The following is a 25,235-nucleotide window of genomic DNA, read 5'->3' as shown; positions in this document are numbered from 1 at the left end:
GACACGCTTTCAGTAGTGTGGTGTTGCAGTTGCAACATCATACTAATTAAAGTTCAATTTTTGTCCTCTCACAACTGCCAACAAGATCCTCATCTTTGCATATAACTATGCAATATTCATTTCAAGAGGCAGGTTATAACCACATATAAAGATAAACAACTATCCTCTCATTCACACATCTGGGCAATTTTGGGTCAATAAGACTATTGCATGTTTTTGTGGATTGTGGGGTAGAACAGGGAAACTCCACACTGACAGGCCCTCTATGGGAATCAGACCAGGGACCTTCTTGCTGTTCAGTAGAAACGCTACCCACTTCCCCACCAGCTGACATCTTCTTTTTGTTAAATCATTAACTGTTGTTACACTTTCCAATTCATTGTAGGGTGAGGAAGTTTGGTCAGGCAAGTGCATAAAAAGAAATCCATTCTGCTGGAAGCTGACAAAGAAATGGTGCAAAAAGTAAGCAAGCGCAAAATAAAACATAAAAACAAATAATATATCAAAGTCTGAAACCACCATGGATGAACCACACAGAGACACAAAACTCATTCAGGGATGGAGAGAAACATGGAAAAATTATAGGACAAAATTACAAATTGTAACACTCAGCTCTAGAACTTTTCTACTGTTTGAGATTTTTTTGTGCCAATTACCACATATAGTGAACTACAAAGGGTAATTATGATATGGTGTATGGTTTAAATGCTAGCTATCATTAAATTATAGGCAAATGGAAAACAGTGGTTTCATTAGTTGTGCAATAATAAAAAGCCTTTAAAATAAATCATAGGAAGCTCACTCGTATTACTTTGAGTGCCAGTTTATAATAGGATCAATCAGTCTTGTACTTTATTATTCAAGAGTCAAACCCTATCTACAAATTGTACCTTTTAATGGCATTTTGCTCTTTGGAAAAGCCTATTCTAATAACAAGCGTTGACATTTTGATGAATATTGGGAGAAGTAACGGTGATGCAAATTTGTAAATACCTCGTGTGTTGCTTGAAAAATGTCAAAAAATAAGATGAATTTTGATATATAATGCATCACAGTAGACTGAGAACATAACATTCCCACATTACCTTCTGTATATGGATAATTACAAGCCGGCTGCAAAAAACATGTATTAAATTCACTCTACATTGTAAGTTCAAAAAATTTTTTTTAACTCATGTCCTGTGTATCCAACAAATCGAAGCATAACAGCTTTAGATACCTAGTACATAAGTGAGCATAATGCAGTCACAATTTAAATGTTGTTCTGTTATCACCCTGTCTTACAGGATTTGAGCATAACCCTGGACAGAACTATATTTAGCACCAGGAGGAGCAAGGTGGTTTAGATTGTTTTACCCTATGGAAAAAGAATTCTAAAACTATACATACATTGAATTAGATACATGTGTCAGATTTTATTCCTCTTTTTCCCCGCCAAAATGTTATTTCATAATCCAATTTCCCACAAACAAATGCAGTTCTAAATCATCCAGCCACATGTTGGACAACCATTTGGATATTTTCATCTTTTTTTTTTCTTCAATTAACTATTTTCCTATTCTCATATCCAAAGAATGTAAGTGGCAGAGGAAACAATAGGTTTTGGCAGATCAGAGAAGGACATTGGCAAAGATCAACATAAGCTGGAATTCTGTTATTTATTGGGCATCTCTCAGACGATTGTTTGTGAATTCAAATCTTTCAGAGTACAGCCATGATGATTTTGTTCTGATAATGTTGTTAAAGGCCCTCTGCATTGTAGGGATGGTTTATGTCTTGTCAAACTATCACTGGACTGCAGATACAGTAATATATAGTACATCATGCAAATTAAGAAAATAAGAGTGAAAATAGCAAGGGTTTGATAATATCATACTAGACTACAAATTTGGAACTGAACCATATTTCTAATCCTTTATTTACAGAAAACGCCAAACAGTTAACGGTTTCGGCTCAGTGGAGCTCACAATAATCAAACACGTCAAGCCGCATAACTAGCTGAGTTCAAACATTCGTTATTTCCACAGCTGTTTCTGTGCAGTCACTTGTATTTGAACCTCAACACAATTATATAAACACAATGTGAAACTATCCTCCTGTAATACGGATCAAGGCCATTTCAAACTCCCATGGTTTAAAAAAAAAAAAAAAACAGTCTGTCACCTCCGTACTGTAGCTTCTGCTGAGTGATAAAATGCATCTTTTGGCATTTTTATCATCCTATATTTCCAGGCTCCCCATCTTGATTACATTGAATGTTGGGCCTCAATGTAGTCGCCATTTGTGCTGTGATGAAATGTCCCACAATATCACTCTTCTTTATTATAGGGTCTTGCACTTTAAAAATTTTCCTCCAGTGAAAAGTCACACAGAGGAGACATTGCAAGCTTGTGGAGGCCTCCTGTGACCCCCAGACGATCCGGTGGTGATCTGAGGAACACCTCGCCGACCCGCGGTGAGGTGAGAGTGATTGTGACATTTTCGGAACCATCTCCGGAGCTCTGTTTGGACCTGCAGAACAATTAATCATTTACAAATAACAGAAAATATGGTTAAAGCCGAGGCACAATTCAGAGAAAGGATAGGACTCCAATTCTTTTTTCCGACCCAAATATGAATTAATAATTTTAGAATCAGAATCAGCATCGGATCCGCTTTGTTCACCGAGTAATTGTACGACCACATGGAATATACTTTGGTTAACGGTGCTAAAAAGACACATAACAGCCATTAAATAAAGTGAAAATAAAATGAAATCATGGTGATTGTGGTTGGTTGGGCAAAATGGCAAGTTGTGCAAAGCAGTGCAATAGAGGGGTAGGGACGGTGTCAATGGGGAACCGGGGCATTATTGATGAGGCAGGCTGCTGATGGGAAGAAACTTTTTTTGCGGTGGGTAGTTTTGGTCATGATGGACCGCAACCTCCTGCGCTGGGTGAGAGGGGTCACGCAGGATCTTGCCTGCACGCCTGCGTACATGCAGGTCCCGGAGGCGTGCAGGTCCTGTAGTGAAGGTAGATTACAACCAATCACTCTCTCTGCAGATGATACGCTGAAGTGTGCCTTCGTCTCTGGCGTTGGCAGTGGCGTACCAGATGTTGATGGGGGAGGTGAGGATGGACTCGATGATGTAGGTGTTAACAAATGGTGTCAACCTTAACATAATTAAGAACATTTCACCGTTTTGATTGCTTTTTTTATGATGCATCTCTATTGACCTACCTCTGTATTCATGAAACAGTAAAGCAGTGCTACCACAAAACCCTACAAGAGAGAAAAAAAAAAAACATTGTGATAACTTTTAAAAAATGTACATAAATCAACATTTTTGGTTCGGTCTATCCAGATGAAGACAAAGAAATTATATTTTGTTTAAGAAGCTCTTAAAAATGTCCTTATCTTCTATTTTCAAAGGATTTCCCATCATATATGTAAACATTTATTCAAACATTTATTTTGCATTGGCATTTAATGTCAAAGATATTTACTGCTTTTGAAGTCACACATATTATTTATGTATTTTCATCATTTGGTTTTGGTCTGCTTTAAAACTCTTTTGCCAAAATTTATTTTGCTATTTATGCTTCAGAACCGGTATAAAGTTCTATATATTTGTAGGGTTCATTTTATATCTTTCATATTAGGCACAGTGAACTTCAAAAATTGTACCAATTGTACCAATACCATGGCTCTTTAGAATTTTGTTTTATTATTGCTTAAAATGAAAGGCTCTTGTAAAACCTTATGTTTCAATTACAATGTGAGTACTGAATTTAGAAAAGGATTATACTGCTGTTTATCGGAGTAATGTAAAGTAATTATACTATTACAATTCTTAGTCCATCCATCAAGGTTCAGTCTGACAACAAATTTAATATGGCTAAAACCCAATTTACTGTGAAAACATCAAAGAAAATAAAAAAGCTGAAAAACCTGACAAAACATAAGATCAGTAAAGCAAAAAGTTACAAATAAAACAAAAAATAAATAAATGAAAGCAGACTGAAAAGCATCCTCAAACATGAATTACAATGAGGTGATCAGGTACCTTATATATTAGTTATATTTTTGAAATGTATCCAGAGAAACTCTTTTCCATTGCACCCAACATAACTTCACTAGATTTGACAGGCTTATATCACACTTTATTGGTTTTATTATGTTTTCTATACTCCTGTAGTTTAGGTCAGTAATGTATTTGAAATAAGCAAAATCAGCAAAATCATTTCAGTTTAAAGTTTCAGAATTTATCCCTACCTCTGGCTGAGCAAACCTTAATTTGAAGTGAAAGTTTGATGAGGAATAAATGAATGAATTACAAAGTCTTCACCCTGTAAGTATATACTCATATAATCTTAACTTCTGTTTCATACCCTACACTATTGTAGCTCTATAGTAACCTGCTTTCTGTTTAAAAATATAAAAGCACTTAAGTATAAATTATACATCTTCGGTAAACATCTGTTCAGCCTGTACTCTGCTTCCCCTTTTTTGTGTTATACCTGAAAGGATCCCAGTCCCAGCTCGATGTAGAGTCTGGCTGCCACTCCAGTGTTCTCAGGCAGGAAAGCAAATACCGTGTAATGCATTCCAAACAAAGGAATGAGAAACAGGGTGGATTTTGCCAGCCTTCTGAGGAAAAACATTCAAAGAAATAAATAAGCAAAAGGAGAACATATAAATACTTCATTTTGGTTTAATTCTTGAAATAATCCCCTTTAAGGTCAATCATCACAAGTCAAATAAACCTAATTTAAGTGAATAAATAGATTCATTTTAAAAGGTTTTTGTGTTCTTCAAAAAAAATCATTGTATTTCTCGCTTTTTCATTTCAGTTTTGTTTTTCTGTATTTTATTATTTGTTTTATGTAAGATGACAGACTGCTCTGCCACCTGCCCAATCAGGGTAATTAAACCTCACAGCTGCTTTGATAGAGTTTGTGATGTTTAATCATTTAAATGTCACTGTTGGGTTGACATTATTCCACTAACTTCACTTTATTTCATGGCACGGTTACATAATTAGGAACCTTCTTATCCTTATGGTTGTTCCTCTGACATGTCAACACAGAAAATAATTAGCCTTCATTTAATCCTATTCTCTGCATTCCCTTCTCTCATGTCAACTAACTCTATTTTCACTACATCCATAAATCTCTTCCTCCAGGCCCCCAGACAGGCAGTTCCAGCCACAGCATCCTTCTATCCAAATATTTATTTTATATCCACCGTACATGTCTAAACCATCTCAGTCTGACTTTATCTCAAAAAAAAAAATCTAAAATGTGCTGTCTCTCTGGTGGACTTATTCCTTATCCTGTCCATCTTTGCCACACCCAAAGGGAACCTCAGTATTTTAGCATACCTCCAACTGTGCTACCTGTCTTTTCCAAAGAGATATATAGTTTTATATATACAGTTTTGGCAAAAAAAAAAATCAGAGTCTCAGACTCAGAGTAAAAACCTCCATGAAATGTATTTTCTGAGTGGCAGCAATAATGACGTCACAACTGTTCCTTGAGCTAGGACTTTTAAAACATCAAGTGTGATTCTTTTCATTGTGTGGAACATGAAGCAAAACAATCCTGTTATGGTGGGGGGGGGGGGGGTATTCTATTTCTGGTATCATATTCTATTTTTATACCATTATATTCCAAATGAATTCTACCAAACAAGAGTCTGCATCAAAGAAGATGTCAGATAAAGGAATTTACAATAAATTCAATAATCTATTTCTGGCTTGAACTCTTATCAGATCTCTATCTCCATAATAAAGGTTTGGCTATTGTAATTGAATCTTTCTACATTTTATTACAATCTTGTTTAATTGGCAAATCGTGAAAATAACTGTATATCCAGAGTCATCTTGCACTATGTTCCATGTTTTCAGTCATCCCGGACAACAAATATTTTCAGACAGTACTATAATTACTCAAGTAATGAAAAGTGAAACTACAAATAGGACAATTTAGCACATCTGTCTTCCATACAGTATGTATTAGGAAATTGAATAAATAAAATATTTGATTTTAATAAAAAAATGACCTCATCAACCCCTAACTAGGACTGAAGCCTCAGATGACTACTTTAGATGAGCTCCAAAAACCTTGGAATAAATCTTAACTGGTACCATGTCATCATTAAGGTTTTACTCAGATTTCAGAGTAAACCCAGCCAAGTAATGAAGTTATAATGTCTGACTTTTTGTAAAACAAACTTTTGTTGCTGCTTTGATTCCACATGTTGTTGTTATTGCCTTTAGTACTGCCATCGGCATTCAAAATGTATTTTGTTTTTCATCCATGTCTGTAACAGCCATGACTAATGACTGCAATCTGTGTAATTTTTGTAATTTTTGTAATTTTTGACTTAAAGTCTATACTAAACCAATTGAATTCATTTACATACATGGGAACAGTTGTCAATATTTTATCTGTTTTAAGTTTGATCTATTTTTAGGGACATCAACTTCCCTATCTACTTTGGTATTTGCTACAATTACAGAACTTTTCCAATATATTTCCATTTCAATTCTCCTCCTCCTGCATTTACTCCAACTGGATGGGAAACAGACCTCTTTCACTGCTGACGCACATATAATTAATATCAAGTCTAAACATTAAATCTAATCTCATTTTAGCACTTCTATTCAAGCCGCCATCTGAAGTTCTTTTCAGTACTCTATTAGCAGTGAAAATCTGTTGCACATATTCAATTCAAGTAAATGCAACCCCTCTTTTTGTAGAGCAATGCCATTTCCTTGACGGGACTCACAGCAATATTTAGCATAAAATGAATATTTGAGATCGTCCCCCAAATTGGCATTTGTTATTTTATCTATTTCAAGACTGCACTTTGCTGCATTGGCTTTTTTGCTCAGTCATCTGTTGTATTTATTCAGTTGCACCTACAATGACATATCTGCAAGTTAATAAATTGCAAAATGAGTAAAACTTTGGGTCACATAGAAACCTGCTGACACGAGTACACAAAAGTGGCATTCAGTTTTTAGCGGGAGCCCTAGTATGTGCGGGTATGTCTATGTGCTTATGTTTTGTATTTGCAGGTGAGTAAAATTGGTGAAAAGATGTATAACAGTAGTGGAATAGATGCATTAGAAATGTGTTTGATATTTGCAATCTCAGTTGCGATGCTGCTCAGGTGAAACTGGTTGTCCTAGAATTGGAAAGTCCCAGGTTTGATTCCTGAACTCAGCACGTCAAAGTATTGTTGAGCAAGAACTGCTCTTGGGGTGCTGATCAGTGGCTGCCTGCTGCACACGGTTAATGAATAAAATGCATAATTTCACTAATGCCCTGCAGCCAATGTAACAAATAAAGAATTTTGTGTTATATTACGCCGAGTGAGTCTGTCTATGTATAAGATGTGAAAATCATCCAATTACTTGTAACCTGCTGATATGCGACTGGTATGTGGGTGCAGAGTGTGGTCAGTTTTGGAGTATGTATTTAAATCACTGCATGCATAATGTGCAGAGTGAATATTGTAGGTGTTTCACTCAGTTGTATGAGAGACACCTGCAGCTTGCATGTGAGGATGATGTTATTGTGTTCTGTATTTTCAGATAAAAGAAATTATCTTAAAGTCTACACACCCAGATGCCCTTTCTAATGTCCGAGTGCGCAACACTTACCTAAAACTGATGTTATCCGAAAAAGAGTCAAAAGAAAGTTTTAATAATCATTTTTCCTCTATTAATCCCTCGTGGAAAAATTCATTCTCTGCAATTAACCCATCATGGATGAACCATGAGCAGTAGTAGCCATTCATCAGTGCCAGGGGAGCAGTTGGGAGTTCAGTGTTTTGACAGGCCAGGAATCATACCAAGAATGTTTGGTTCCAAAGACAATTGCTCTACCTTCTGCGCCACGCCTCATCAACTTTGTCGTAAAACCACTTTATTCCTACTCCATCCCACTCCATCCTCCATTAAAATCTGCCATGATACATTTCTGCAGTGTTTTTGTTTTTATATGAGTTTTTAGACGAGTGTTGTGGGTGTTGACTTATGGTTTTTGTGTATGTTCTCATCTGTGCTCCTTATTTCAATTGAATCCTGGATCCAAGCGGTCTGTATTGAATTATCTGCAACTTATCAAGTGCAGATCTGAGCTCTAGCAAGACACCATATCTCGTATTAATGCATAAAATCAGTAAAGAAATAAGCAAATAAGAAACAGGTTTGCTGCTCCAAAGAGCCTGTAGATATATATATATATATGTATATGTATAAGTGCCTGAACCAGCCCTGCTTAAATGCAGAAATAAAGAAAAAAGGACCCCATTCTCTGCTGGATGGTTTAGCTATGCATAATTTGCTACATACCAACAAGTAAGAAAACTTTTGATCATAAAAGGTTGTCTCATTATTATTATGTTATAAGTATTTTATTACAGTTAATTGTATTCATTATTACATGAACGCGTTGGACTAAAAAACATTATTTACTGTTAGAAACGATACAGTCAACATGCTTGAGGTGATGAAAAGCTGTGATTGAAAAAAATAATAATTTGTCAAATGTTAATTAAATCATTTTAAGTTTCATTTAATTCATTTTCATAGATGAAAACACTTACGATTTTTGGATCCAATGAGTCATGTTAGAATTAATTTTACTGTCAGTATGGGTTTAGGACTCACATAAAATGTCCAGCATCACTGCTTCCAGCTATGGCTGAGGATTTGAGTTTCTGAACCAGAATCCGGATCACATTGATGAAAATGACGATGTTGACCTAAGGGGGTTATATTCACAAATGTGACATATTATTACTGAATAATATTTCTAAAAAAAGTCCACATTTTTTAATGACTCTGCAATTGAAACTGAACAAAATCAGGAGAAAACACTCACCAGCAAAGAGGCTGTAATTGGTCCTTTAATAATCCACCAAATACCAACATTGTCTGTGTCATCCCAGCAACTTGAAGTAAAGACAAAATTTGACTAAAATTAATTGAAATAGGTTTAAACTCAACTTGATTTACAAGCATGAATACAACTAAATACAAGTGCTCAAAAAAACAGATACAAGGAAATATATTATAGTTTGGCAGCAAATCAGCTGATAAATCATACCCTCTGTCATCATAGAAGAATCTGGTCAAAACCCAAAGTATGATCACAGCTGAGGGGAGTCCTACAAGATGGGTGCAGAAAAATGTAATGGTGAGAAATTTAAATCGGGCAACATTGATTGTTAGCACTGATACGTAAGTTGGCACATAGCAACATCATGTATTAGATGCTTCTATGTCCTATGTACCAAAACAAGGAATCAATACAGGATTAAAACATGAGAAACAGGGGGTTAGAAGAAAAAATACACCAATAAATGGGATACATAAGGCAAAACACAACAGCACATTTGGAAACCGACCACTTTGTCTACAGCACAAACATATTGTCCTGTATGCTTCTCAGGTAAAGATATGTATTGACAAGTTTTTTCAAGAGCGTATGAGTAAGTTTGACTGGATATAACATGTATTCTCAGTAGCTACGAGAAATGTTTATTTGAAATTTCTGTCAGATGGTTTGAAGATGTCCAATGCAAGTTTTTCTTCCTCTAATCATCCATATAAATGGGTAAAAAAGGTATGAATATTAAAACCACCAAACTGATGACTGAGGTTGTTAATATAGAAGCAGTTGCAGATGTTCTTGCCCATTTTGCATCTACAGTACTCAAATAAAGCAAGTGAAGAACGCATTTAAGAGAAACTAATTCCAAAGATTATGATAAAACCTTTGCATTTCAAAATCTTGACATCTCACCTTTTAACTCCACTGTTATTTGAAATGTCTATGAGTTGGCTCTTCTTGTAGTGGCAGAACCAAAGAATAGTATTTTGTTTAAAGCATCCAAAGGAACAAACCATGAAGAAATCAAGACACAGGCCAAGTCAGAAAATAACACAGAATTTAATAATAATGCAAAAAAGAAAAATAAAATGGTATAGATAGTATAGATGTAGATAGTATGCTCAAGAAGCGTCTTTGTGTACCGTGAAAAGCGCTATACAAATCGTATGTATTATTATTATTATTAAGAAGACAAATTCTGTCTAGAAAACACCAACCGCTCATACAAACACATTTTTTCCATGGTAACAGAATTGCTGAACGTTTATGTAAGTACATTAAATGTTGTACAACTCTCACACATAATATAATGAATTAATGGAATGAGCCCCTAGGAAAATTAATGACAGCCATCTCACTCACCCCATCCAATCAGGAAGTACCACCAGAAGTATTTCCTCTGAGAAACGAATGTCAAGGCCAATAAAGTCTGCAGATACATGCCCTCCACCAGCAGCCAGAAGTAATTGGCCAGAATACTGAATTGAAAGAAAGCCACAGCAGACTTGCACGCTTTCTGAAGAAAAAGAAAACCAAGCAAAGCTCCAGCACATCACATTAAATAAATGAGCTGTACTTGTAATAAAAGTACTTGACTATGCAACATAGTGATATTCTCATGCATTATTTTCATATTATACTATGCCATGACCGCATGAAGCACAACTAACTAATTTTACATCCAAAAATAATTAGTGTAAAACATATTCCTTAATTATAGTGTTCTGAAAATTGGAAGTCGGCAACACTTCAGAGTTCCAAAAAAACTGAATTATGAAACTTAAGAGTTGAGATATATAATAAAGAATTTTATTGTCGAGAAGATGCTTAAAATAATCTCTTAAAGAACAAAAATGCAGCACCAACCAATTAATATTTTAGTTAGTGCTGCATTTTTGCTTCATTGAATTTTTTGCAAGTTAATATGGGGGGTTCATAGGAAAAAGACTAAAACACCTTGTCCTGTTTTGGGGACTATAATGACAATAATACATATACTTTTATTCAAAAACAAATACTTCTTACAGTGCCAGTGGGTTAAAGTAATTTAACATGTTAAGATTTTCAAATGAACACCTTGCAAATCTGTGTGTGTGTAAATCCCACTAGTGTATGTTATGCCCCTTCTTTTTGTCATCAAGTTTTTTTGGGGGTCCTTGCCCATGAAGTATATTTTTTCTCATCTTTCATCAACTGAATCATGTGCGGCAGAAAAAAATGTCACTCCATATGATATAATGGTTTGATTTAAATCTAAAAGAAATAGGCCATTGGCACTTCATGACATTAATCTCAAAGGCAAATTTACATCCGATCAAAATCATGCGACTCATACCTTGCATTGGAGCAAAAGCATAAAATTAATTTCTCCAGTTTTAATGGGACCCACTCCATCTCGATCTGTGGTGTTTTAATAATCATTTTCATATGAGAAATGGGGTGGGGAGAGTTCTTTCTTTTCATAAGGTCAAACAGTTTTGCATTTTGTCAGTGTATAGAACATATTACGGTAAGTATCACTATATTAAGCTGTTTTTCAGAAATATTTATCAGAAATTTTGATACTGAAGTATTTGCGTTCAAATATTGATGATAATATTAACCTGTCAATAAACCAAAACAATGTGTCTAATAAAGAAATATTTAAACTCAATAGCAAAGGACAGGCATAAAAGTTGGCTTGAACTGAAAGTGACACAATAATAAATTAACTTAATAACCCCCACTACAGGCCAAGGTGCAGGTATGCCACAAACAAAAAGGGAAAAAAAAAGCATCACGCAAATCAAATAAATTGTCAAGACAGTTAAAAACTGCTGTGAAAAAATATAACTCTAAGTAAACAACAACTATGTTTTATCATATTTATTTCTTGAGTATGTATAAAATAAATAAAGGCATACATAAAGATGCAGACTCTATTTCATGACAATTTAATCTACAAACACAATAAGTATGACTATCTCCTGTCTTACCATGTTACTTTTATAGCAAGAGGGTTAATGGCATTTTGCTTGTCTTTGGTTGGTCTTCCCTGTTTCACTCTTCCTGTCTATAGTTCCATTGAAATCACAGCTGATACTTGAACCTGCATAAAGTGGAAACACCATGGACTAATTGGTGCTGACCGTGGACATGGAGCAGTGATCCAGGGTCTCATCAGAAAAAAGCACGGCGTCTTTAATGAAAACAGCACTGGCTCGCAGGATGAAAGAGGAGAAGAGGTTGATGTGGATATAGTTCCTGGTGCATCGAAATTTTCTGAATGAGACAGAAGGGAAGAGCAATTGGGAGGACTACACATTAAGAGAGAGATAAACATTAAAAAAAAAATGCCTGTTTTTATCTTTAGACTTCGAATTTTCTAAAGCATGTTAAACACTGCCTGAGCTGTGGTTAAAACAGCAATGTTGATTTTTGCATAATCAAAATACACCCCAGCAGCCCATCATTATGTTGTATTTATTGTTACGAAAAACTAAACAGCAGTGTAACTGAAATCTCTGCCATTACTGATCATTATTAATTTGCCCAGTGATCTGATAATTATGTAACCGTTTTGAAATGTGTATTAGCACATAATTTACATGATTATTATTTGATTGAGGCTCTTACCTGAAGGCTATGAACACCACTATGGCTGTTATGAGGGAAACAAGTGAGGTAGCATAGCCAACAGAGTAAACCTGTCTGAAGACGGAGAGGTAATTCGTCTGGAGACGGATAAATATGCAGGGCAAAGAAGAGAAAGCACGCAAATTAGGGTGGAAAATGACAACGAAATATTTTCTTTGTGATTACCTCAACTGTAGAAAGGGCCTGACAAATAAAATCAGCATGCAAGTCACCTACAAGCGTGTTTTGACAAGATTACATGTATTTTTAGAATAAAAGATAGCAGTGCTGTGATGTCCTTGCTGTAAGCATAAAGATAGACTTAAAATGAAAGACAAGCATAATTTAAACCATGTCTGTACCTCTGATTCAGGTTCTCTGTCATCACTGAAAGGACAAGCTTTCTCATAGGGTGGGAACATGTCTGACCAACCATACATGGTGCAGTTCCTGTAAACATAGCCTTACAGAAGTGCAAGTGCAACAGAGATGGCAATATACAATCAGTAAAAAAAATTGTTCAACAATATCACTATGTTTTATTGTGTTCTCAAGTAGTTTCATTTTTAAATAGATGGAAACTATCCATCACAACTATTTATTTACGTGTTTTTTGACTTGTTTGTTTTTACTGATTTAGATGCGATTATGGAAAGAGGCTGAGGTCGAAATATCAGTGCGATGAGCTGGTTGTGCAAGGGGAATTAATACGTCAAATAAGACATAAAGTCAAGTTTTAGATCAAATATTTACTATTGAAGAAAATTAAAGAATATTCCAACAAAGAGTGCAGCACTTCCTGTTTCTAATTCTTAAGTTTGTACAAGTCTACGACGATGTACAGAGTTCCATCCTCGAAATGCTGCTGCTAGGTTTCTATAGAAGTGTTTCATCTCCATTCTCTTGACAGTTAACATATTTAGATCTCCTTATTTACATTTCTATTTTTTGAATGTTTGACTTTAATAGTGTTCCCAGTCCAAAATATCTGATGTTTTCATGTACTGATAGTGAGATTTACTCCTCATTTACATCCATGTGGAAACAGCAGATGTCAGGGTTTCCCAGAACAACAGTGTTTGGGGATTCAGAGGTAACACTGAGAGCAGCAGCAAACTTCTACATGGCCTGCCTTGATTCACATGCCTACACTGTCCCATTAAACAAGTTGTCTGTTTTTCCTTGGATATGAGAAATGTTTACATGATATTTGTAGTTTATAGTGATGAGTATGATTCAGGATAAAAAAAAGACGCTTAATTTCAGTCTAAGTTAAAGAAACGACATTATCCTCAAGCTCAGTTTCCTGATCCTATACCCACATTGAGAAATCAGTGCAGAGAGTGCAAAGTGCAAAGTTATATCCATTGAAATATGGCTTGCATATTTTAAAAAGAGAGTGAGTAACAGAAAAGAATTTACAGGTAAAACATGCGGTTTAACTCAATTTGGCACATCTGTTTCTTTTCCAGCGTAAAAGATTTATATCATAAAAATAATAATGCATTTTATTTGAAGGTGCCTCTCTTAGTTTAATGATGTTAAATAAGTAAAGTGGTAAAAACATGAGTGAAAACAAAAACTAAACTTTATATTACAAGCGGTATTTAGGAGAGGGTTTATGGAGTGTCTGTGTTTTCAATACCATTTATTTACATAACGTAAAAGAACTGTATAGCGTATCACATTTGTGTTATCAGCATCCTCTTTGTAGTGCCACAAAATTATCAGCAGATCTCATATCTGGAACTCATTCAACATAATCTGCCAGAAATCTTGTGGATTTGTATTTATATACATATTTGTGCCAAAGAATATGAATTATTCATGCTGTGTTTCCTCAGCTGGGGGACTTGATCTTGAGTAAGCATGGCAGATTATACAGCACTAAAGATGCAATGCACCAACACAAAAAAGAGTGTTTGCATTACCTTGATTATTCTAGCTGCTCTTGTAATGAGCTTGCTTGTGGAAGTTTAAGTCACGGTTACAATAATAACAGTTTTAAACTGTTGGAATGTGTTTGACTGCCTCGTGATAAAGTTAGTGGAGAATAATAGAAAATAACAAATGGGATTTTTCTTTTCCTTTTCCAACTTTTTTGTTGTGTTTTCTTTTCTTTTCTTTTTTCATACAGACTGGCAAAACTGAAGGCAAGCAAGCTTGTGTTTTACCGGTAACACGTCGAAACTTGATGGTTACTTATACTTCTATTTCAAAATGTATATAGTCATACATTTGGAATGTTGACAAACAGTCAAGGGTTCATTATCAGACTTCCATCATCACATAGTTAGACATTGGGTTGAATGGAGAACAATGCTGAACTAACCTTGGTTGCTGGAGAAATGCTGGAAGACCTCAGAGCAGGATATGTTGACCACCTGCCCAATTTCAGCTCGCATCCAACACCCAATCTCATCCCACTCCGTTTTACATGCTATAAACATAACATGGGAAAAACATGCAAGTCAATCAGTCAGATCTCGCAAAAAAACTTAACAAATAAACAACTGAGTTGGCTTTTGTGTGAGTGGAATAAAAAGAAAACATATTTTGATCAAATACTGTGTTTAACTAAAAGATAAAGGACAACAATTGAAATTTAACCTCGATCAACTTTGTAATTATAATCAGATTTGTGTTTTACATTTGTTATCTTAATAATAAACTCTCATTTCACTGGCGCATGTTTGTTTATGGAAACTAGACTTTAAGCTTGTTGATAAAAGAAAGCAAGTTTAGACACTTTGTCCATGATTTCTACTACTTCATTCAGACTGTGAATTCTGCCTCAGTTCATGCATGGAGGCAACACAGTTTCCGATAAAAAAAAAAAAATTAGATTGAAAAACAACATCCAAAATTAGGACTACCGTTCAGTTAATACAGGAGTAAGTTGCTTTTCTTTTTCTCTTGAAAATCACCAGCTCAATATCATTTGTTGATGTCACTGTTAGACTGTTAAATTATATTTGTGTAATATTCACATAAATCACATGATTACATTTAACATGAATTGAGTAATAACAGAAATAACAAGATTATGACAAAGGGATAGATAGACTTACTGGACAAATGCAAGTGCATGTTTGAGGTCATAGTGACCCATAGCCTGTTGGTTGAATTTGCTTAAATGCACGGAGTTATATATTTACTTTGTAATACCCTGTAATGGTGTGTGATTAATTAAAAACTGCTCAAAGCTTAGTAGGAAGATAATGCAAAATAAACACTTCTTCTTTTATTTGGAATTTTCCATCTAAATATCTTGTTTAAGCATCCTCTGTGACTCACATTAAAAAAAAATCTAATGTATATCCATTAAACCCTAAGAGCACATCAACAATAAACCAAATGCATGAATTAGCTTGTGTAAAATGGTTACGTCTTGAGTAAGCTTCCTTGTTTGTTTAAAAAGAAAGATGCTGTCAAGAGAATCATGTCACAACTGACAGGGAAGGAGCAGATCAGTCAGTCTCATCATTTATTCTATCAGTCTTCAACAGATGATGCATGTGATGCAGACAACAACCTCACTGGACCATAAAGCTACAATCACCATTTTCCCTATATTTTTTTTCCTGTGAGAAGGAACATTTTTTTCTATCTTCAGGCTTAGTTTCATATCCTCAAAAAGCATGTTTCAGGAACTGTTGAAGTCACATTTTAAAGTTCACACAAAAATAAAGAATAAAAAAATGATGAAATAATCACACACCATAGTCATTGAGTTATTCTGCAATTCAGATGTGCGATAGATAGATAGATAGATAGATAGATAGATAGATAGATAGATAGATAGATAGATAGATAGATAGATAGATAGATAGATAGATAGATAGATAGATAGATAGATAGATAGATAGATAGATAGATAGATAGATAGATAGATAGATAGATAGATAGAACCAGAAGACAAGCCCGAGCTATAGCAGGAAGAGACAGCTATTGATAGAGGAATTTCAATCTGAAAACTCCTAGTTATTGAAGTGACAAAATGTGGAGACATTGTTTGAATGAGAGGTAGCTGCAAGTGTCTCTGCAGATATCTGCCACCAATCTCTAGCAGAAATGCATTATTTTTGCATATTTTTATTTAGCGTCTTTTGCATTCAGCCCCAAGGCTGCAGTGAGATGAAAATAAATGTCTAACCTATTTTTTTCAGCAGGAAATTAGGTTTATGAATAAAGGTGAAGCTCTCGCATGTTTTGGAACATCCATCCATCTGTCTTCTGCTGCTTATCCTGCACTCAGGGTCGCGATGGAGCGGGAGTTGGAGACTATCCCAGCTGTCATCGGGCGAGAGGCGGGGTACACCCTGGACTGGTCGCCAGTCAATTGACAGACCACATTCACTCACTCGCTCATTTGGGGCAATTTTTTCCCCCCCGAATTAAATTGCTGCATGTTTTTGGAATGTGGGAAGAAACCGGAGAAACCGGCGGAAAACCCATGCAGACACAATGCAGACTCCACACAGAAAGATGGAGTTGGAATTAAATCAGGGTCATCTATGTTGTGAGGCTGAAGCGCTAACCACAACACCACCGCGTTGCTCTAAATAATACAACATATAATACAAAAAACATATTCTTGTCATCAATGGTTTTTTTAGGGGTGGTGTGCATACACCGTGCTCTCCTTTAAAACAGACAAGTAAATTTCTCAGTGACTCAGGCATCAGTTATAGAGATGCCTATAAGAAGTTATAGAATCACATTTTGGTTTTTCTAGCTCTTCACTTTACTGCAATTAAAACCTCAAAATCTTTACAAAACAAAAATAGCAATCCCCGTCATCTTTATTTCTGACATTTACTCGGTATGTTGAATTTGATGTGACTGAGTGACTCCATGGAATTGGCGGGAATTTAGTTCAAGTAATCCTCTTCAATGTCTGATAACATTGTTATTCTTGGGGATTGAGAGATTTTATTCCACAAGATTTTGAGTTTATACAGCAGTCCATTGGAACTGAAGAAGCCCCTGTGATGAGAGGCAAAACATCTTCAAGTAAAGAAATCAAATCCAGTTGGCACAATAAGATTTTGACAAGGATTACTCTTCCTCCATTATTAATTCTAATTAGGGATAAGAACACTAAGTTTTCACTTTTTGGTTTGGAGAGTAGTACATTTGAAATGTTCTCTTAATTGAAACAAAGAATAGCAGACTTGTCATTATTTCAGCCTCAGCATTAATTCCAGCTGAACAGGGTATCGATATAGCTAGACTTGATTGAATCACAGAATGTCAGGGCATGGCCCAACATTTTGTTGTGTCAGCTTGTTTTAAATTAGAAGGTTATACAAATTAAGAGTGACACATTTCACCTCTTATCATTTATTGGCAATTAAGACATTATATTAAGTTTGTCATTGGTTAGTTAATCAACTAGAAGCTGGCCAAGCCACTCATCAAAGCTATATGCAGAATTCAATAAATTATTCTTCCTATTTTAAGCTTGTCTACAACCAGGATCCCTTCCATGTATTCTCATCTGAAACTGACATTTTAGAGCATTAAGCATTTTCATCTAAAATGTGGAAAAATAGCAGGACGGATAGAGATGACAATTTCTTGGAACTCAACCACATTGTTTCAATCATATATGTAATTTATGATATTATAAAACTGAAACAGCGTGCTTAAAATTTGATGGATGGGGAAAAGTGCACTTTCTCCTGCAATGTAATGCTCTTACTTTGCTCTTGTCCTTATTCATCAACAATGATCGACATCTGAGTAGTATTCTTAAGTTTTATATGACACATTTCACATTTAATATTCAGCGTGTTCTGGTAAAATCTATGATTTGTAACATTCCATGAAATGGTTCGTTTGTTTCATTTCCAAACAAACTAAAACATATCACAGTCAAAGCAATATTGGGCTTAGGAGTCCCTGCAGTTATCTGTTATCATTAAATTGCTAATATTCTTTTATATGTAAAATACAATTTATGTACCAAGTGCATTCACCCAAATATGTCAAAAAAAAACAAAAAACAAAGGTAGAATTTTACACAATGCAAAAGGTCCCATTGATTGTCTTAAATAACATATGTATCGATAACTTCATTGTCACATATGGCAATTTAAATCAGAAAAAAAACATGTGACTAATGTTAGATCATAGTGGGAAGTGAAAATCAAGTTTAGGTTGTGTTCATCATTTTACTCTGCATCCAACCAAATGTTAGCATCTTAACATTTTGGTCTTTGACAGGGGTCCCTGCTTGAAATGATGGTAATCTTAAGCATATAAATTTATAAAATGTGTATTTAAAATGTTTTAAGCCAGATACACTGAACTGTTTTTTTTTTTTTTAGAATTGACTAAGTCTGCAACCTGACAAATTCCTGGAACTCTAATATAAATTAATATAAATGAAGTGTTGGATCGGTGGATGCTTTAACACCATGAAATGTATATTTACAACTCAAAAATAAGCCAATTTTGAGTCTCAAAAATGTGGTTTACATAATTGATTTAATTTGCATGTTAAATTGTAGCATGCAACATATGATACTCAACACCAACTGGATTAGTAAACTGTTACCCAAAAAAATAAATTTGAGCTCTGTTCTATTGGATGTCATGAAAATGGTTGGTACCACACTGATGGATACACAGAGCAATTTAGCTTGACAGAATCATCAGCAGCCGTTTATCTGTGTAATGAGCAACATTTTAAAAGCTTTAAAAGGTTTTCTCACAGTAGTGTTATCACTGGTAATTACAATCAAATTAGTCTGAAATGTTAAAGTTCATCATCATACAAAAAAGAAGCCTCTAATGAAGTTCTGATTATATTATCCTCACTGAAACCAGAACCATCTTGGAGACTCAAAATTAGTTTGTATGTAATGTGTCAATGAAGGTTGGAGAGACAAGTCAGACCTTGATAAAAGAAAGAAAAGGGGGACGTCAGATTGCCAGTACTGGGTTTTATAAAGGGAGGACACAACCCGAAACATTTACAATCATGTTTACACATTAACTAACCTGTCATATCAAATCAACAAACAGCCACCATCAATAAAAGCACTGAAAACATGGCAAAGTTGAAGCAACCCCTATGAACTTCATGGTTGTGTTGACTCTGAAGTCCCTTTTAATCAAAAGCATCAGAGTTTCCGAAAATGGAAACTGCTCTTTGTACTTTCATGAGCACCACCGCCTCATATCATAACATCTTGGTATTTCTGACAGGCTAGACTTCACACTTTGATGTTAGAAGCAAGTTAAGGCGGGATATATGCAGATAGGTAATGTGTGGGCTGTGTGAGAAGTAAGAAGGACCCTGGTTTGATTCCCGCAGCGGGGACAACATCAACATAAACCGTTGTAGGGATGTGTGTGTTTCCTCTAACAATCGAAAAACATGAAGGTGATTAATTGGAAAAATTGGAAAGACACCCGATTGTTTGTCTCCATATGTGACCCTGCAATCATTGGACAAGAGTTAGGGTGTATCCTACCTCTCGCCCAATGACATAAACTCCAGCATCCCTGAGTGCGGGATAAGCAGGAAAATAATGGAGTGATGGATATAATTTAAATGGGTCAAACACTTTTCATTGACATTCACATCTTTATCTGTGCTCTATTTTCAGTGTTATTACAGCAATATTACGTATCATGTTGCACAGCTCTGGAATCAGCCACACACAAATGTGTTCGTCATTGACCCATACAAAGAACAGTGGCAAACAAACGGAAAATATTTCAACCAATCCCATTTAGACAATCAAAAGTTATGTGTACAATGGCGTTTCCAGTGGCATCATCTGACAAACTATAGGCTCCACTGGAAGGAACCGTCCTTTCACTGTATTGCTTAATCCTGAAACACCTTGGTTGCCAAGAACATATTCCTGCCGCTTCCAGCTTTATGCCAAGGGATTTCCATTTTCCCTCTCATTCTTCCCCTTTTGGAAAGATAGAACAAGAAACACAATCATTCAACCTCCTCACGATGGGGGTTTCACAGCGTTTTTTTTGGTGCAATTGTGTGAATGTCTGAGTATAGCCTCCACCACAATTTTCCGATGGGTAGGAGGAAGCTCTTCACCCAGCTTGTGACCACAGAGCTGCAAGCCTTGTGAACCTTTTTTTCTTTCTACAGATAGCCTCTACTGTATACCCCGCTTCCATGGAATAGTCAGTTCATTATGAAGACTGGATTGTAGGGATGGACCAGCAATGGTTTCAAGCTATGAGGAGTTTATGGTGACCTTGATCAACCTGATCAGCTGGATCTTCCCCTGTAATATTGCAAAGCTGGCCTCTTTTCCCTCTTTCCTGTGTGTCTTGAGTATTCCTGTAAGCTCATACATAACCTGGTCATGGTGTCATACATATCCACAGCTTTGCTACGAACTAGGGTATTGGGGAGAGCCAGGCTTGAAATGCAAATCTACTCTGTTCAATAGATACAAGTTCTGAGCTTGGAGAAGGATGTCATACATACACCTAAACAGGAAGATGAGCCATGCTTGGTAGAACTTCCACCTTTGACTGTTATACAGCAGCCTCTCAGGTTGCCCATTTGTGCCGCTGATGTTGGCTAAAAGTAATGATCTATTAGCACGTTTCCCTTCATGTCTATTAATTCAGACGTTCAAATCTTACTATTCCCACCTGATGTTTTAATAATAGCTGCAAACTTGGGTGTTGGTCAACACTTTTTTGATTAATTTATGTCATTACCAATGGTAAAAGGTAAAATACATGAGCCAAAATCAGGAGCTTAGCAATGGGGCCTGTGGGCGTAAAACACATTAAACTCACAAAGGTTCTTGGAAGTGGCTATGTTGAATTATATGATCTCAATATATAACACTTTCCATATCAAGTGTTTTCAACCCTCTTTTGTCTCGGTTGCCATCCAAAGTTTGTCCTGCCTAGTCGTAGTATCCAGCGATACCTGTTTGTAGCCCAGGCCAATGACAAATAACTGGATTTTTCAAGATGTTTATCACAAAAAATAGCAGTAATACTGTGGCCCAGATATACCTGAAACATGTAGTTGCTGTCCTTCGTGCCAATTTTCAGAACAGAATTCAGAACAGAATTGTCACACATTTCCAGTGGCCCAATGAGACAGTGGTATGAGATAAATTGCTAAATCTTGACATTTAAATCCTTTGTTTGACCTTGTCCAGACTGTCAGCCAGCTGGGTTGATCCAGAGACAGCCACATGTTTACCTGACAGCTTTGCAGTGTGAAACCTTTGAAGACTTTATAAGGCTGGTTCATCAGTAGAGGTTAATTGTGAAGTATATGTTCCCCACACCCTTCTGGGTTGCAAAGTCATGGGATTTGGCTGACTTCAGCCAATTGTGCACCACAGGTTGGCATATCAGCCTGAAGCACCCACTTTGGTGCAATTGGGCAAGCTGCAGGTTCCTCTATTGGTAAACCACCCTTCAATCATGTTTTACTCCTTTACTTATCCAGCTAATTGCTTTTATCAGTCACGAAAATGGGATTATCATTTGTTTCGCACTGTTTTTGCATTCAATAAAAGAGAGATACCTTACTGTGCCTCTGTTCTAATTCGATAAATCTATGATTTCGTTCTCTTGGAAATTTTTATTATTTTAAAGTTATCTTAACTTCTTACTTTTCTTTTCTAAAACACACTTTATTGCTATTGTCTTGCCTCTAACAAACAGGGGTAAGAAATAGCCTTGCTTGATTCATTACAAAAAAAATAAAGTAACTCATGAATTGGTTGAACTACAAAGCAAGCCACTCATACATATTCCATGACAAACTTCCTTTACCAAAGATATATGAATACATTACAGGTGTATCCTTGGAAGGACCCTATTCTGTTTAAACACTGCCAGGGCTATATTAGAGACAAAAACCTTGTTTGAAAGCAGTTATTTATGTTTTAACTGATAAAAAAAATTCTCTTGGCCCCTTGAAACTAGTCATGTGGTCGTTGCCCAAAGCAGGTCAAGAGTATTAAGCACCCCATCATAGGGCATGTTAGGGGTAAGGGTAGAGTATAAAGAAGAATTTTGGAAGATCCAGCTTGAGATGCAATGCAGCATGTTTTGACTGGCCTGACAACGACACTGCGAATGGTCCGTCTTAATATGGTTCTTATCTTGTGTGCACTATGCAGTATGATCTCGATCATTAGTCAACATTTTGATTGTACAGGAAACATGTGAACACCTGAACGTTTTAGAGGCTTACGCCCATACATGTAGATTCTGAAATTTTATGAATAAGTATGCCATGACCTCTGTGCCAACCGTTGATAAGCAAATTATTACTATAAAATAATGCAAAGCCGTAAACAGCTCTAAGAATCCCGTTCATCATACTCAAACCCTTCAAGTGTGAGGTGAGAGTATTTATATGATCAACAAAACCATCTCCATCTTTGCCCTTACTAGCATTGCTTTTTCATTTGGGCAAAAATCAAATCAATAAGTTGCTGCTACATCTCCCCTTAAAGCAGAGGATTACAAAACTTTAACCCATGAGGTGAGACCCAGTCTGGCAAACTGCATTCATCTTTTCTGTTCTTTTTGCTGATGGAGAACTGGTTGTACAGCTCAAGCATACAAAACCTCCTGATGCAATAGCATCTCCGCTTACATATCACCAGATGTGTTCTTGGTTTGAAAGAAAATTTTTAGATTATGTCAGATTGTCCTTTTTTGGTGTTCAACCATACAGATCCCTAGAGCAGGGGGTCCCAAACTGCGGGATACCCCTCCTTTGAGATGTGAGATATAGATGACGAGTCAACAAATGATTTTCAGAGACCAGATTTTTAAAAAAAAGCCTATTCCAGCAATAGTTTTTACAGAAAAACACACACAAAATATTATAATTTGCCAGAAATTGTAATAAGCATGTAAGGGAGAGTCAAAGTCATCAGCAGTAATTTATTATCGTTAAAGTAATGAGGAAAATAACAAAGAATCTGCTACAAATCCCCCTAAAGATTACAAGAATTATTCACATGACAGGTTCTACTTGACGAGTCTATTAATCTTGTAGTTAAAGTTAAAAATAATTAAAAAAAAAAGTTTATATGTAAGTGTCTGCAATATATGCAAATGTCAGCCACTGGGCCAGCCAACAGAATAAAGAAACAGCTGATGTCTGTTTGCCCTGATCCACAATGATGTGTGATTTTGTGGCACAGCAGTTTGCTCCCTATGTCTGCAGTGAAATAAAAATTATTGCTTCTGATGATGTATCATTTACACAAGAGAAATTGGCAAAATAAAGAGAGACCTCAAGAATATCCAGCGATACCTCAGTTCTGTACACTGTAAACAAAATTCTACCTTCACGCTATTTTCCATCCATACGCAAGAGAATTGCATTAATTCAGATTACCAAAATATTTTCTCACAAACTAACAAATTCCATTATATGACTATAGATACTGTTGGAGTTTTGATAAGACAAAACATGATTTCTTAATTGTAATTGTATTTTTTGTTTTAGGCTGCCGATTTACAAAGCATTGCATTAAGGGTATCGCCACAACTATTTTCGAAAATACATCTATGTGTGTGTGTGTGTGTGTGTGTGTGTGTGTGTGTGTGTGTGTCTGTGTGTATGCATTGTCTAAAAACAATGTTGAACCCACCACTGTTGTCCGTTTGATTTTGCGCCTCACTCCTCCTTGTCTGGCTACATAGCTCACGAGCCCTTAGGTGCTGAGAAATGATGGCACAGTCTGGATGAATCCCTTCAGTCTGAAACATGACACAACTTGTTATCTACTGTGAAGCAGGTGTGTGTGTGTGTGTGTGTGTGTGTGGGTCTGTCTGTCAGTGTCTGTCTGTCTGTCTGTCTGCTTATGTCTTTATTTATATGTGACATTTCTAATAAAGGTTTGGTTTGTAAGCAGTATTAGACCAGTATTAAATATTATCAACAGAAGAAAACACATTTAATTGACTTATTTTTCCTCTACATCTGTCAACATATGCAACAAAATTATTGCCATTTTTGTCTCAATTTTGCCACTATAGCCCATCATACTCAAATTAAGTTCAGCCTCCAATCAATTCAGACCACTTTTGGATATGAGTTTGTTTGTTTATTTTATATCCATCATCCACACTCTTCTGCCGATGTGATGCGAATCCTGCAGCTGACAGGGGAGATGCGCAGGTCACAAGGCGTGACTAACAGGCACCACCAGCTTGATGAAAACTAGGCTGCTACCTACATGATCCGAGAACACAGGTTAATAATATCCATACACGTACGAGATATAAGTTGAGCAAAAAGCACGCTTCCTTTATTAGAAGCGTCTTTGTTTGTTTGTTTGTTTAAATCTGTAATTTACAATTGAATATTCTTCTGGGTCTTTTCCACATAGAAATGTTATGTTTAGCCCGAAAGGACGGGAGTAATTTTTGCAGATATAAAAGGAGCGTGAACCTGCCACTTACCAGAGGTATCCGCCACAGAGTAAGATAAACGAGTAGTAAGAATATCTCATGTCGTCCAGTAAATCCTTCAGAATACGTTACCATATTCTTATCCTTCTTCCTTATACCCCGCAAAAAACAGATTTGATCCAATGCACTTCATAAAAGACAGACTTCTTTCTTTCTGAGATCAAAATATGTTCACTGTCAACCAAAAATAGATGAATCCCAGACCTCCCCGCGAGATGCAAACTTGCTGGACCCTCTCCCTCCCTTTCTCTCTCTCTCTTTCTCTCG

General features: G+C 36.0%; 1 protein-coding gene across 2 annotated transcripts; it reads right to left on the bottom strand.

Moving 5' to 3' along the window:
- Positions 1–1,639: 1,639 nt before the first annotated feature.
- ghrhra (growth hormone releasing hormone receptor a) lies at positions 1,640–25,164 on the bottom strand. Of its 2 annotated transcripts, none has more exons than XM_086175729.1 (13): positions 24,960–25,164; positions 24,146–24,254; positions 14,839–14,946; positions 12,869–12,969; positions 12,507–12,604; positions 12,020–12,152; positions 10,254–10,407; positions 9,105–9,165; positions 8,880–8,949; positions 8,666–8,760; positions 4,503–4,632; positions 3,223–3,264; positions 1,640–2,511 (listed from the first exon to the last, which is right to left on the bottom strand). In XM_086175729.1, exons 1-13 carry the CDS (start codon positions 25,041–25,043, stop codon positions 2,365–2,367), a joined length of 1,332 nt encoding a protein of 443 aa, XP_086031855.1. In that variant the 5' UTR covers positions 25,044–25,164; the 3' UTR covers positions 1,640–2,364. The 2 variants fall into 2 exon arrangements, with proteins under 2 accessions (XP_086031855.1, XP_086031856.1); XM_086175730.1 differs by having other exon boundaries at positions 4,503–4,629.
- Between the last annotated feature and the right edge of the window lie 71 nt (positions 25,165–25,235).

The sequence above is a fragment of the Fistularia commersonii genome, chromosome 28 (assembly GCF_037954325.1).
Source record: "Fistularia commersonii isolate RoL2024-O1a breed Wild chromosome 28, RoL_Fcom_v1.0, whole genome shotgun sequence".
NCBI lineage: Eukaryota > Metazoa > Chordata > Actinopteri > Syngnathiformes > Fistulariidae > Fistularia > Fistularia commersonii.
Note: the sequence above shows the minus strand (reverse complement) of the source record. Positions and strands in the feature narration are given on the sequence as shown.